General features: G+C 43.7%; 3 protein-coding genes across 3 annotated transcripts; 2 read left to right on the top strand and 1 right to left on the bottom strand.

Moving 5' to 3' along the window:
* Positions 1–163: 163 nt before the first annotated feature.
* Positions 164–4,735, bottom strand: LOC109734599 (protein BUD31 homolog 1). Its single transcript, XM_073510894.1, has 4 exons — positions 4,497–4,735; positions 4,062–4,205; positions 3,768–3,955; positions 164–509 (listed from the first exon to the last, which is right to left on the bottom strand). The coding sequence occupies exons 2-4, from the start codon at positions 4,153–4,155 to the stop codon at positions 354–356; spliced, it is 438 nt and encodes a 145-aa protein (XP_073366995.1). The 5' UTR covers positions 4,156–4,205; positions 4,497–4,735; the 3' UTR covers positions 164–353.
* A 2,735-nt stretch (positions 4,736–7,470) lies between these two features.
* Positions 7,471–9,243, top strand: LOC109734597 (putative pentatricopeptide repeat-containing protein At1g64310). Its single transcript, XM_020293801.4, has one exon. It carries the CDS (start codon positions 7,471–7,473, stop codon positions 9,139–9,141), a length of 1,671 nt encoding a protein of 556 aa, XP_020149390.1. The 3' UTR covers positions 9,142–9,243.
* Positions 9,244–10,972: 1,729 nt separating this feature from the next.
* LOC109734600 (lysM domain receptor-like kinase 3) lies at positions 10,973–14,013 on the top strand. Its single transcript, XM_020293804.4, has 10 exons — positions 10,973–11,627; positions 11,995–12,198; positions 12,276–12,415; positions 12,498–12,587; positions 12,670–12,775; positions 12,893–13,044; positions 13,125–13,222; positions 13,309–13,447; positions 13,534–13,632; positions 13,713–14,013. Exons 1-10 carry the CDS (start codon positions 10,973–10,975, stop codon positions 13,875–13,877), a joined length of 1,848 nt encoding a protein of 615 aa, XP_020149393.1. The 3' UTR covers positions 13,878–14,013.
* The last annotated feature ends 392 nt before the right edge of the window (positions 14,014–14,405 follow it).

A 14,405-nucleotide genomic window follows, 5' to 3' on the forward strand; every position in this document is an offset into this window, starting at 1 on the left:
AACAAGGAGGCCGTGACGAATTTGCAGTGCACCGAGTAATATAATATCGAGCACACACGTTTCTATCAAGCCATTTAATGCACACCCGCACTTCTCTCATGCTCATACTAGATCTGTGCACAACTTCAGGCCTTCGTAGGATGATGATGATAAAGCAATGGCGTACGGGGAGCAAATGTGTGTTTCTGTTAGGAAAACTGGATGACCGATTGTACAGACACAACAGATATCTGCCAAGTGCTTACATTACAGGACGATTGTTCTTACCAGAGGCCACACTTGAGAAATAACCAGAGTGCTCACTTTAGAACCATGGATTCGACGACACGTGATGAATACAAGTGACTAGTCAGTTAGTCGCCGCTGGCACATCCCTTGCAGCCACAGTGGACACACTCGATGACCTGCTCCTCCCTCAGGTGCTTGGGGACCCGGCACACGCACGTCGTCGCAAAGTTGTGGTCTCGGGTCTGGATGCAGCGGAGGCAGCACAGGCGCTCGTAACCCGGCTGCGCGTACACAAAAAGGAAGCAACGGGTAAGTAAGAACATCTGACGGATCATAGTAACTAAACAAAGAACAGAATAACAAGTCCTCCCTCCGTTCAAATTTGAACTAAAACAGCGTCACTTATTTCCGAACGGAGGAAGTAACTGGAAGGAACAGAAGGAAAACTATGAAGAATGAAGCACTAAGGGGAGCTTTGTACTTAGGGTTCTGAAACATTTCTATCTACATGTCAAGTGCTACAATTAGAAAAGGTCTGTTGTGGCAGGAAGAGCATGGGGCTAGAAAATATCATTGCTACTTGGCAGGATATATGTTACCAACCCAAGGGGACGGGGGTTGTATATTTAACTGTCATGGTCACCTAATCATTAAATGGCTACTAAAGATTGAGAATGACGGTGTCTGTTAGGAGCTGGTTAGGAGAAGGTACCTAGGCAACTGCACTTTAGCACAATGTAGTACTAGGCCTGCACGGTCACATTTTCTGCATGGTTTCAATGAAGGTGAAAGATTTCTTTCTTCAGTTCTGTATGGAAGAGGTGGGTGTTCGTACCAGGACAAGTTCTGGAAGGATTTGTGGCTCTGTGATGTTGTTGTCAGTTATAATGTCAGTGCTGCTACATTTTTGGTGGAAGGGTAGGGATGTATTGTGGGGGCGGGAGAGAAAACTGTTATGTGGTTGGAACTTGAGCAGATGTAGCGATGCCAATGTTGTCTGATGAGCCAAACAAATAAAATGTAATGGTTACTGGGCAACGATGGCTGTTTCTCTGTTTAGTTTGTATTTGGCTTTAAAAACCAGACAGGTTGTTTGGCCTTACAAAAGATTTTGGTTAGTCAAGGTCCCTCAAGTTAAGTGGTTGTTTGGATACAAAGAATTACAGTGAGATTTTAGAAAACTGGTTTTTAGAGGATTTTTAGGAAAACCAGTTTTAGTTGGTTTTTTGGGTAAATGTAAGCATATATAATTCCTTGTTTGGATGGGATAAACACGATCGTGCAGTTCTTTGTTTCACGAGAAAAAACAATGCGTACATGAGAGGTGTTCCGGCTCGCATCACGGCGGCTTTGATGCATTCTTTGCATCACACAATGGTGACATGGCAGCAGCAGTGAGCCTGCCCCTCGCCGCCCCACTCGAAGACCCAGCCCAGCCCCCAGGTCTGACTTCCCCGGCCATCACATCCACGCCCGGAATAAGGACAACGGAGCCTCCGGTGGCAGCGGCGCTGCTCCAGTATTGGCACCGGCCATGCCGACGAGGCGACGACTCAGGTGAGATAGCCATGGCCTTCACGAGGCGATGACGGGAACAAGGCACCATGCCGACGAGGCGACGACGCAGGAGACGGAACTGGAGGACGGGACGATGATGGTGGTTGCAAAGCAGACAAGGGATGTAGCAACAACGCATCACGCGGGTCCGCCGTGAAGGCCATGAGCACCACAACCTGCTTATCAACGTCGACTCCGTTGAGCTCTTGTCACCACCGGCTGAACTCACCAGGATGAGGACGTTGATCTCATATATAGAAACAGGTTTTTAGAAAAACGTCTATTACTCGTTTTTTCATGAACTGGGTTTTTGAGTTTTTGTAGAACTCAGTATACATATCCACGTTTTAATTAGATAATCCAAACAAGTCTTTTGGTGGTTATAACAGAAACTGAGTTTACGGACATCTGGTTCTCTACAAACTCAGTAACCAAACAACCCCAAAAGTCCTCTGTAGTTAGCATTTAGGAATAGCATTTTAACTAAGGATAATTTGCTCAGAAGAGGCTGGTGGCAGTGCAGTAGATCATCCTTTAATCCATTGTGTAGTAGTCCGTTATGTATGGGAGGTAGCGAACTTCACTTTTGGTACTAAGACTATGCCTGCATTGTTTAGTGAAGTACATGAATGGATTATTAGATGCTCTGTAAGACTGTAAAGCATGCACAGTTAGTGGAGGCAGCTGTTTTATTTACGTGTGGTTTGCTTTGCTCCATATGGAAAACCAGGGACCGCACTGTTTAAATATGTTCTTCAGGACCCTGCTAATGTATGTTACAGGTTCCGCATTGGTTATCCTACCGGGCTGGCTTACAAAAGCTAAACTTGTGAAGCCACCAAGCGCAACTGCTGTTGCAAGTGACATCTGAAGTTTTCAGTCACCACTAGGGATAGAGGCCTCTGGTGCATAGGAATGAAGATTGATGATAACAAAGATCAGAACAGGAAACTGGAGTTTTGGTGCCCGTCTCTGTTTCTGTATTTGTCCTTGTTATGGTCAGGGTGCTAGAGTGTGGCTTCACAAAGTTATCGTAAGTACCCTGGAGTCCGGGATACTTGTAATGTAAGGCATCAAAGGATACTGGTAGGAAGGGTGGATGCACAAGCATGCCATGTGTGGATGAGATCAATCTGGTGTATTGTCAGTTTCATGAAATCGAACGGGAGCACTGAGCTACATTACTCGGAACAAAAAGTTTGACCATTAGATGTATAATTCTTTAACTTTAAATCAGGATTACAGTAAACAGGGAGTGAATATAACATCCACCCTTCGTCGAGGAACTCAATTTTATTACGATTATTATCCACCGTTCATCGAGGTAAATGCTGACGAAATGCTATAGAAGCAAATTCATGCCATGAATGAAGTTGCCCACATGTCACAGATTTAGCCACAAAAGCATCTTATATAAGCTCAACATAAATATGCAATGAGCACGGCATACTTTATTAATCAATTCAGATGTCCGGAACACAAGCATTAAGCTAAAGAATATTATGGGGTGATAAAGGCATAAGCATGACGACATCAGCTGCTAGTTTGACATCACCAGAATAAAATTGCAAAGGTAGGGAAATTTATTCAGGGTGTATTTTGAGAACTACTATCTGTTACTCCCTCCGTTCCTAAATATTTGTCTTTTTAGATATTTCAAATGGACTACCACATACGGATGTATATAGACATATTTTAGAGTGTAGATTCACTCTTTTTGCTCCGTATGTAGTCATTTGTTGAAATCTCTAGAAAGACAAATATTTAGGAACGGAGGGAGTAATTGTGAATGAAAAAGATAAATAAGAGAGTAAAAACTTGATGGTGTGTTTATTCATACATATGAACTAACTCTGTACACGCATTAGTTAATTAAAGAACATCTAATGCGAGAAGAAATGAAAAATAACACTCTACAGTAATACGAAACAAAAAGATTTGTGTGCATGTAAAAATGATATTTAGCTAAGGATACTACTAACCTTTTTCCACTTTGCAATCAGATTACGGTCTGCATAACCCTGGTCCAGGCAGAACTCATACAGCTCCTTTGATATTTCCTTCCTTTTATAGAAAAGATCATAAATGTAACGGCTTCTTTGATGAGAAATGCGGAAAATTGGCCAGAGTGCTTCACACTTCCTCTTCCCGTCATGTGTATCGTTTTCAGCTGCACGTGCAAATCACATTAGTACCCATCCTAGAGTGCGAAATATCATTGCACATCTGAAAAGGGTACACAGATAGATAATAAGCATACTCAATAACATGCATACCTTCTCTCATTTTGGCATCCAGCTCACGGATTGTGGGTTCAATAAGCACCCATCCTTCAGGATATTCGACGCGGCTTGTCTTTATCTTAGGCATGCTGTTGCTGTCACAAGGGGCGTCCAAGGGCTGGTTTGGAATGCACAGACCTGAGAAAACATGGATAACGAGGGTAAGATTCAAATAGCATATACTTATGTCACCAAACTCATCCAGATATCTGTGCATTTTTTTAAAAAAAAAGCAGGAACTGGCAAACTGAATGAAGGTTCATTCTGATTCTAAGCGCTAGCACCCAAGTATTTCAAGCGATACTAGTAGTAAACAAATTAATCTCTCTCAAGAAACAGGGGCGGATCTGGGGCGTGCACCGGTACGCCCAAAATTTACCCACATCAGGTGGGGTTAAACTAAATCGTGGATGATAGAATGCCCATAACTCAGAAACGATGGCCGGAATCGCGGATGGGTTAGGACGGCAGGGCGACGCGGTGGGGTTGAACGGGGACGGCGACTCGCGTGAAAGGCGGAGGGGTGCGGGGTGGTCAGGAGTTGGGAGCCGCGGAGAGGTTAGGGCACGGCGGCCGCACTGGAGCCGCGTTGGGTCGGATTAGGGTAGGGCGAGGGGGGCGGGGTGTCGGGAGAGTGAGAGCAAAAGACGGTGCCGCACCGGCATGGGACAGCCAAGATGAATTTTTGACTATGGACATAATCAGATTTGACCGAAAACAAAACAAAAACTAAATTTACCAACCTCCTCTTTTTCATCTTTCTTGAGTTGCACCTTTTTCCTTCCTTTTTTAAGGGCATTTTTTCTTTCTTATTAGAATAAAGTAGTGACCTAAAACGGAGAATGGCGTTTTGGATCTCATGGAGGCTGATTTTTTGAAGAAAAAAAATCAAAAATCAAAATATTCGTTTTCAAAAATTCTGATTTTTTTTGTATAAGTAAACAAGGCCGTGAGGTGTATGTGTGTAAAACTTAATGATGAAATACGCTGAAATGCGACCTGTACAAAAAAGGCAAATTCATAGTCTGAGAGGATGAATAGTATCATGTGTTAAAAAGCCCCGGATTTGTTTTTTGGGAAAATTTTGTTTTTGCCATTCTAGATTTTGCCAATTTTTCTTATGCCACTCTAGATTTTGTCATTTCATTTTTACCACTCTTAGCTTTTGACAATTATCACAATTGCCATTCTTTGGCAAAAGCAAAATAATTTTATTTCATTTTTGCCACTCTTAGCTTTTGACAATTATCACAATTGCCACTCTGAAAATTTTGCTTTTGCCACAGGAATGGCAATTGTGATAATTGTCAAAAACTAAGAGTGGCAAAGGTGAAATGTCAAAATCTAGAGTGGCATAAGGAAAATTGGCGAAATCTAGAGTGGCAAAAATAAAATTTTCCCTTGTTTTTTCTGCATAACCCTCGTTTCAACGTATTCGTCTTGAAAATTTACACACTTGTGCATTATGCCTTCATATATGTCTGCATTTTGTTTTAGAATTTTTTAAAATGTAAAAATATAAATTTTCACAAATTTTGCATTTGTAGGCCTCCATAGAGCTCAGCCTCCAAAAGCAATTTCCGCCTAAATCGTCTCATATTAGTTTATAGAGAGAATATTATATTGAGTTAGCATGTGATTCATTTGTCCATATTAATTGGAAAGATCCGGAAAATGGAAAATAAATAAAAGGTGGGGCACTTGGTTTTCATTGTAAACTGGTGAAAAAAATCATATATGAGATTGAATAATAAAATATGGAGCGAGAAAGGAGAGGAATATATGTCAGGTTGAAAGAAGAAGAAGCGGTCGACAAAATATTACCCTCTATCCTATAATATAAGGAGTAAATGTTGGTTCATTTTGATACATTTGGTTCTTTCATGAAAGACTCAATTAGTTGATAAAAAAATAGCACTACGAATTAAAATGACATTTGAAAATAGAATAATAGACTGATTCTCGGTTACTACAAAAGTTGCACTTGAAGCTCTCTTGTCAAATCCAATTATATGAAACAAAGAAATTTTGTTTTGAACACGGATTCAATGGTACTTTCTTTGTCCGGAATTATTTGTCGCTTAAATAAATATATCTACCTAAGTGTGATTTTTAGGACACATCACTCATACAGTCATAGTCTAGTCACACTCTTGATTTCTTTGTCATTTATTAATATTTTCCTTTATGGGGAGTGCTACGCGTCGGCTGGTGGATCTTTTCAAAAGATCCGCTGCCTCGCGAGCCGTCCGATCTAGGTTGCTCACCTTACGATCGCTCTTTACAACAAGAGTATTGACTATTGAAACAAGAGCTTTGTTTCAAAAACACGTCGGTAACTATTGCAACAAGAGCTTTGTTTCAGAAGCACGTTGGTGACTATTGAAACAAGAGCTTTGTTTCGGAAACATATCGGTGACTATTGCAACAAGAGCTTTGTTTCAGAAACATTGGTGACGTTGCAAATCTCTCCGTGCATGATCCCTCTTTACAACAAAAGCTTTGTTTTATAAACATTGTTGACTATTGCAACAAGACCTATGTTTCAGAAACATTGATGGTGTTGCAAAAGCATCTACGAACGGTGCTTAACCCCCAAATGCCTCACCATGGATGGTGATAGCCTGCCGCCGGCCCATAAACACACCACACAGGGCTGGGAGGGATCCATCAATGAGGGCTCCCTCGACATCGACAACGTCGACGAAGAGGCCGTGCGTTGCGCCACAACACCAGGGGAGCTCGCGCCCGAAGCTTCTGCATCGCCCGGTGATCCCGCTGCCCACCGGCGCCTCCTTCCTCCCTTTCTCTGCTCCAACTCGCCATGCCGCTCCTCTCCCATGACCCACCTCTCTCTCTCTCTCGCCTCCTTCTCCTCTTCACAGGAACCGTGCAGCCGTCGTCGAGTCCTTCGCCTCCGACTGCTTTCCCGGTGAGCTCGGGCCAGATCCGCCGCCCAGGGCAGGAGAGAACTGAGCGGCGGGGCGACCGGCTGGCCGGTGTGAGCGGCAGCGGCACCCAGCTTCCAACGCCCCCGTCCACTCTGCAACATGAGAGAAGCGATGCGAGAGAATAGAGTGGGAGAAAAGTTGGCGTTGGTTTAGAAATCGGGTGAAGGTGGAGACGTGCATCAGGCCCACATGGACACGTGTTGCACAACGAAGGAGGCGGACGCGAAGTTTCTTTTCAGTCGGTTGACACCGAATGTTTTCCTTTATTAAAACGTGTGATGATAGATTAGTACTTCATGTGTAAACTAATATAATAAAAGCGTTTAGATCACTACTACACGTTCTTATAGTATTTCTTTACCGAGAGAGTACGTCGTAAATCCAACGCTTGAAACTGCTTCAGGAGAGGCAGCCTTCGCCCGGTCGGAAGAGGCCAGTCATTAGTCCATGGTATGCGCCGGAAGCTGGCGCTCCTCGCCGCCGCCGCCGGTGGCGGCGGCGCGCTCCCTCTCTCGTGCGCGAAGCAGTTCCACGCGCGCCTTATCGTCGCCTCCCCTTGCATCCCCGACGACCTCCGCCTCCGTCTCCTTCGATCCTACGCTGCGCACGGCGAGTTCGCGTCGGCGCACCGCCTGCTCGACGAAGCACCCCGCCCGGCCTCGCCGCTCCTCTACAACGCTGTCATACGCGCCCACTCGCGCCGCCTAGACCTTCCCACTGCTCTCGCGTTATTCGCCAGCATGCGACGCTCCGCCACCCCGCCCGACGCCCACACCTTCGCCTGCGTCCTCCGCGCATGCGCCGACTGTGATCGGCCGGGCGGCGCCAAGACCCTCCATGGTATTGCGTCAACTTCCGGCTGGTCCTCCCACCCAATCGTCGGCAGTGCGCTCGTTAGCGCATATTCAAAGTTCTTGCTCGTGGAGAGTGCTCGCCATGTGTTTGATGGTTTGCGTGAGCCGGACCTGGTTCTCTGGAACTCAATGATGTCCGGGTATGGGTACAGGGAAATGTGGCTTGAGGGGCTTCAACTGTTTTCTGCGATGCGTAGGGCTGGGGAGGAACCAGACGGCTACTCGATGGTCAGCTTGCTCTCATCCTTCTGGGATCCAGAAGCGCTTGCTTTTGGTCAAGCAGTCCATGGAGTGTGTATCAAGGGCGGTTACGATTCTGGCCACCATGTGAGAAGCACACTTGTTAGCATGTACTTCAGGTGCGGCTGCGTGGAATCGGGCCAAACCTTGTTTGGTAGTTTGCTGGATGCGGACTTGGTTACATGTTCTTCACTCATTACAGGGCAATTGCAGACTGGCAAGTATGATGAGTCATTTGATTTGTTCAGAGAAATGTGCTACTTTGGCAGGAGGCCTGACAGCATCTTGATTGCTAGTCTTCTTTCGGCATGTGCTTCTACAGCCACTATCAGCTACAGCAAGGAGATCCACTGTTATGCAGTCAGGGTTGGTGCTGATAAAGACATGAAAGTCTCATCTTCACTAATGGATGCTTATGCAAAATGTGGTTTTGCTGAGCTGGGATATTTGGTATTCCGCCAAATTCCTAACAAGAACTCAGTCATGTACAATATGGTCATATCAAACCTTGGTTCTCACGGATTTGCGATGAAGGCCATTGAAGTCCTTGATGAGATGGTCCGTGATAAGCTCAGGCCTGATGGTGCTACCTTCTCAGCTTTACTTGCTGCTTGTTGTCATGCAGGACTCCTAGACGAGGGATGGAAGTTGTTTAGGAGAATGGGGGATGAGTTCCACATAGTGGTTGAAATGCAGCATTATGTCTACATGGTGAGGCTTCTTGCAACGTTTAACCAGCTGAAGGAGGCCTATGATCTTATACAGACAATGCCAATGCCACCAGATTGTGGCGTGTGGGGTGCATTACTTTGGGGGTGTTGTCTCCACCGGGATTCCAGCCTTGGTAGGGCAGTTGCTGAAAAGCTCTGTGAGTTGTATCCAGACAAGGCTTCTTACAAGATTATGCTTTCAAACTTGTATGCATCAGAGGAGATGTGGTGGGATGCTGAGGAGGTCAGGACCGAGATGTTGAAAGAAGATATGCACAAGAACACAGGGATAAGTTGGGTTGGGGATACAAGGAAATGATGGTTGGGTTTGCATCATTGAGAAATATGCCGAACGTCAAGTACATTTGAACTCTGTATTGTTATGGTTTTAGAGAAATGAAATATCTGAAATTGCTTGAAACTTCCTATTTTTTACCTTACCATTTGACAAAAAATATTTTCTTGCTTTTTATTATTTGTGTAGAATTATTTCTGCTGTTGCTGAGTACAAAAATAAATTTTAGTATATATCCATGGAACTTTGTGTTGCTAATTTCTTAGTTGTTGATGTCGTGGAGTAATATTAGGTCAGAACGTAATATCTGAAGCACTCTTTCTAGTGGAGTCCTGCATTTTTCTTGCCTTCACTTGCCTGTATCCCCTTGTTAGCTATATATAGGTATCATGTTAGCAATTCTGTAGTATTATATAAAGATCACTGCTTTGATGGTGCTTAATCTTATATCACTTCTGTTTATTTCTTCTATAAAACCCTGTGAAAGACATATTAACCCTTTGTTCCAGTCTAGCAATTTGCTACACAGATTTTTCAAGTATTTCTAGATTGGCAACAAATTATTGTGACACATCATTTTAGTAGTTAAGTAGGCTGCCCTCACACAGAATTGATAATCTCTTACAATATTTTTTGAAAGAAAGTAGATCTCACATGTCGAAATGATATAATCAGCACAACCTGATCATTTTATGGCTCTGTGGCGATATTTAACGTATATATCTTCACTTCTTAGTGCTTGGATGATGAAGTTGAGGCTTAGTCAAGCAGTCGACTGTAGTTGTGCTGGTGCAATGAGATCTTTTAAAGAAAGCCAAAGAGTAAGAAAAAAAGGATTTTCTTTAATTGGTCAACTTATCCTAAAGGCTGCAGCAAGCAGTGGTAGAAGCAAAGTTGGAATTTACCTTAGGTGTCAGAACTGTACTATTGTTTTGGTAGAAGATACTTATTACTCTCATGTGCTAGCTTTATAAGAGTAGTACTCTTAGCTAGGTCGGTTTGAGCAAGTCCTATATAAGGACGTGCACCTCATGGATGTTTACAAGCATTGGTTGCCAAGGAAAAGATAGGGCATCTGTTGCCCAGAACAAGAACTCCCTTATGTTGTGTGTGTGTGTGTGTCCAGCAAGGAGGAGGAGATGTTTAGGCCAACACATTATCTATTAGAATTAGATTAGGTCTTACAATCAGTAGTTTCCTTTTTTCTGCAGTTGTAGAGTTGTCGTAGTTTTCTTTGGTGAGGAAATACCTTCTTGACAGTTTTATAGTAATATATTTGTATCTTTCTTTATAGTATATTTTTAATACTTTTACTCCCTGTAGCTTCAGTGACAATTCTGCTAGAAACTTTTATTGTTTATTTGTGTCTGACAGTGTCAAATTAATGTATCAATAGCCAAAATGCTGTCTCAGAGCGAGCAGTCCATGTCATGCTGTCCTTTTCAGTGCTATATATTTTTAGGTTTGGACACCTGCAATCCAGCTCCGACCCAGCAAAATAGGCCAAATGTTCGAAGCCAAAAGCAAGCTTGACTTCTGAGTCCATGAGGGTTTTCCAGCTAGCTGGACTACTTTTTAAATGTGAGAAGCACCCTGGCCTGAATCTCTCATACCCTGATGAAATTTTCCTATATCCCAAACCATGTGGAGCTTCAGGGAAGCGGAGTAAACTAGGAACAACCGAACAAGCTTTGCTTCATCACGGCCGGCCTTGCCTGGCAATTGGCATCTTAGCCTTCTTGGAAGTACCGCACCGTACAAATATACCTGGAGCGCCAGAAGCCAAATTCTGGAGCGCCAGATAAATTACCCTCTGCAACCGAATCCCAGTTGCCTCTCCAGTTGCTAGTTCCCCATGGCCAGACATTCCTTGTTCTTCTTCTTCTTCTTCCTCGCCTTGTTTCTGCAGCACCTCCACATTAGTGTAGGTTTACCTGGAAGGAGTTTAGCAGCAGCAACAGAGCAATGGCAGCCCATGCAGTGCGACGCTGCGTCGCTCAACCCATCATCGTGCAGCTCGTACCTTTATGTGACTCCTCAAGGGCGCAGCCTGTCCGAGATAGCCTCCCTCTTCAATGGCAGCGCATCTCTCACCCAGCCCATCAAGCGGCGCTCTGGTTCAGAGGACTTGCTGGTCCGTGTGCCGTGCGTGTGTGGTGCAATCAATGACACCATGAGCGGTCTCTTCCATGATACTGCATACAAGGTTAGTCCAGGCGACACGGCTGACAGCATCAACGGTAACTTCAGTAGGCTTGCGTGGAACATTGTTGCTGCAGCAAACAAGACAATCACGGTTCATCTTCTATGTGGCTGTTCCTCCACGGCACCGGAGGGGGTGGTTTCTTACACAGTCCAGCCTAAAGATACACTGAGCAACATCGCAACCTTGTTCAGATCAGGCTCGAGGGAGATCCTAAGCTTGAATGCGGGGGTCACGGATCCTGATTTTCTTAAGGAAGGTTGGATCTTGCTCATCCCGATGGGAGTTGCTAGTTCTTCTAAAAGAAGTGAGTCATTCCTACTTTTCAACTATGTATGTTGCATCATAGGAAATTTGTAAACTACTAACCCGACTGCAAATTCTAAAGTTTGTTGATACCATTGGCATAGTACTAATTTGCTAAAATGGAATAAGCAGTATATTTTTCTGCAATACAAGTTTATGTGTTTCCATCTAATGTTGTTTCTCTCCTCCTCTTTTTCCTTTTCTCTTTTCACATCATAGGATTTCTGATAATCACAAAATGGTGTTTTTATTGTTTGGAATCTCCAAATGGTGTTGTGTTCCTTATGTTCTTTTAGCCTTTTGGTAACTGATAAACTGACTGCTCAACTTTTTCGTGTTTACTCCCTGCTTGATTCGAACACTTTCAGAGTTTGGCGGTTTACCGATCATAATCACAGTATCAATATCAGCTGCAATTATGCTCCTTTTCGCCCTCACCATTGTACTTCGCCTGAGAAGGAGATCTCTGGTGCCCAATGTTGAAGTGCCAAAGAAAGAGATGGAGAGAGTTCCCAGCAACACAAGCATAGCTATCCTAGAGAGCCGTTACTTTCCATCCAAGAGGATTGATGGTCTCGTTATGCTCCCTATGCTACATGTAAACATTTTGGATACACACATCGTATAACTCTCGGTCAATTGGTTGCAGATATTGATCCATTCCAAACGGAGAGGCCTGTGATTTTCAGCCTGAAAGCGGTTGGAGAGGCCACAGCTAACTTTGATGAGAAGAGGAAGATTGGTGAGGGTGGATATGGCATGGTCTACCTAGGTTTCATCGGAACACATGTAAGAAGTTCATGTAGTATCTTTCTCAGGTAACTATAATCTCGAAGCAACATCAGATCCTTATGTTTGACCTTGGTCACAGGAGATTGCAGTTAAGATGATGAAAGACAGCAAATCAAAGGAGTTCTTTGCTGAGCTGAAAGTGCTGTGCAAAGTACATCACATAAATGTGGTACGTACTTAGATTGTAGGATCTACCAGGAAATGAACATCCATGCTACGATGTTGTCATAAACTTGCACAATTCTATACAGGTTGAGTTGATTGGCTATGCTTCTGGGGAGGACCACCTGTACCTTGTTTACGAGTATGTTCAGAATGGATCACTGAGTGAGCATCTCCATGATCCTTTGCTGAAAGGTACGTGAAAGAAAGATAATTATGCATGCTGATGTTTGCTTGCTTCTGTCAAAGAAACTAGATTTATTGTTTACCGAAATTTCTGAAAGTTTGAATGAGGTACTTCTTGATTCTTAGGTCATCAACCTCTCTCGTGGACTGCAAGAACGCAGATAGCAACGGATGCTGCACGCGGTATCGAGTACATCCATGACCATACAAAGGCCTGCTATGTGCACCGTGACATCAAAACCAGCAATATTCTGCTAGATGAGGGACTAAGAGCTAAAGTGAGCCATTCAAAGCCACAAAGTTTAAAGTGTTATCTGCTCAGGTATTGATTGCAATCTGATTATTTTCTGGATAACAGGTTGCGGATTTTGGGCTGGTAAAGCTAGTTGAGCGCAGTGATGAACAAGATTGCCTGGCAACTCGTTTGGTTGGAACGCCAGGCTACCTTCCACCAGAGTTAGTTTTTAATTTGGAAATGATTTACATTTTTTCAGCTGATGAGGCTTCAAATGTAATAGTAATGCCAAGCATCAACCCTGCAGGTCAGTCCGTGAGCTTCACATGACCACGAAGTCTGACGTCTATGCGTTTGGAGTAGTTCTTGCAGAGCTGATCACCGGTCTCCGTGCACTTGTGCGGGACAATAAGGAAGCTAATAAGACAAAGTCACTTATCTCAACTGTAAGAGCAAATGACAAATGCCTGTGAACGTCAGAGCTGTTTCAATTTTTATAGTCTATCTGTTTTTGACAATGTTTGCATGACAGATGAGGAAAGCATTCAAATCAGAAGATGTGGAGAGCTCACTGGAGGGAATCATAGATCCCTCCTTGAAGGATAACTACCCCATAGAAGAAGTGTGTAAGGTTAGTAGTAAAACTGTTCATCACCACTGACACAGTGAAACATCTCAGTTGGCCTAATCCTGCATTTCTACCGTGTATAGCTGGTAAACATTTCGATGTGGTGCTTGAGTGAGGATCCGTTGGACAGGCCTGAGATGAGGGAGATTATGCCAATGCTGTCTCGAATTCATTTGACCTCCATAGAGTGGGAAGCGTCGCTCGGAGGTGACGCCGAAGTCTTTAGTGGTGTTTTCAATGGTAGATGATCAAATGGCATGTATGCTATTATGTACAGTAGATACGAAAAGTGTGCCCCTGTTGATTTTTGTTGGACGAGAATGGTTCTTGGTTTGCAGTTTCTGATATATTTTTACTTGCGACCATGTCTTTGCAAGAGTTTTACTGAGTGAAGCCAGTCATATCCATCTTGCTGGCAGAATTGTATGTACATACATGATACTCCCTCCATTCCTAAATATAAGTCCTTTTAGAGATTGATTATAGAGACTATATACGGATGCATATAGATGCCTTTTATAGTATAGGTTCACTCATTTTGCTCCGTATGTAGTCTATAATGAAATCTCTAAAAAGACTTATATTTAGGAACGGAGGGAGTCAGTGTTGGAGGGAGTACATGCGACTTCTCCAAATTTATCTGCAACAATAACTTAAACAAAGCGAGAACCGGCCGTAGCCCAGGCATCCTTTGACCCTACCGACATCGTCAATGGCGGACACCATGTCCGACAAGTGTTCATTGTTTACTTTGAAGCAAACACGATGAATCAGGC

The sequence above is a fragment of the Aegilops tauschii genome, chromosome 3 (genome assembly GCF_002575655.3).
Source record: "Aegilops tauschii subsp. strangulata cultivar AL8/78 chromosome 3, Aet v6.0, whole genome shotgun sequence".
In the NCBI taxonomy this organism is placed as follows: Eukaryota; Viridiplantae; Streptophyta; class Magnoliopsida; order Poales; family Poaceae; genus Aegilops; species Aegilops tauschii.

Excerpts from the sequence above, each read along its gene's own strand:
- LOC109734599 (XM_073510894.1), bottom strand. The coding sequence starts at position 4,155 with ATGCCTAAGATAAAGACAAGCCGCGTCGAATATCCTGAAGGATGGGTG. Across the intron at positions 3,956-4,061 it reads GGATGCCAAAATGAGAGAAG|CTGAAAACGATACACATGAC; the intron begins GTATGCATGTTA and ends TTGCACGTGCAG. Across the intron at positions 510-3,767 it reads TGATTGCAAAGTGGAAAAAG|CCGGGTTACGAGCGCCTGTG; the intron begins GTTAGTAGTATC and ends GTGTACGCGCAG.
- LOC109734597 (XM_020293801.4), top strand. The coding sequence starts at position 7,471 with ATGCGCCGGAAGCTGGCGCTCCTCGCCGCCGCCGCCGGTGGCGGCGGC.
- LOC109734600 (XM_020293804.4), top strand. The coding sequence starts at position 10,973 with ATGGCCAGACATTCCTTGTTCTTCTTCTTCTTCTTCCTCGCCTTGTTT. Across the intron at positions 12,199-12,275 it reads TCCATCCAAGAGGATTGATG|ATATTGATCCATTCCAAACG; the intron begins GTCTCGTTATGC and ends AATTGGTTGCAG. Across the intron at positions 12,588-12,669 it reads AAGTACATCACATAAATGTG|GTTGAGTTGATTGGCTATGC; the intron begins GTACGTACTTAG and ends AATTCTATACAG.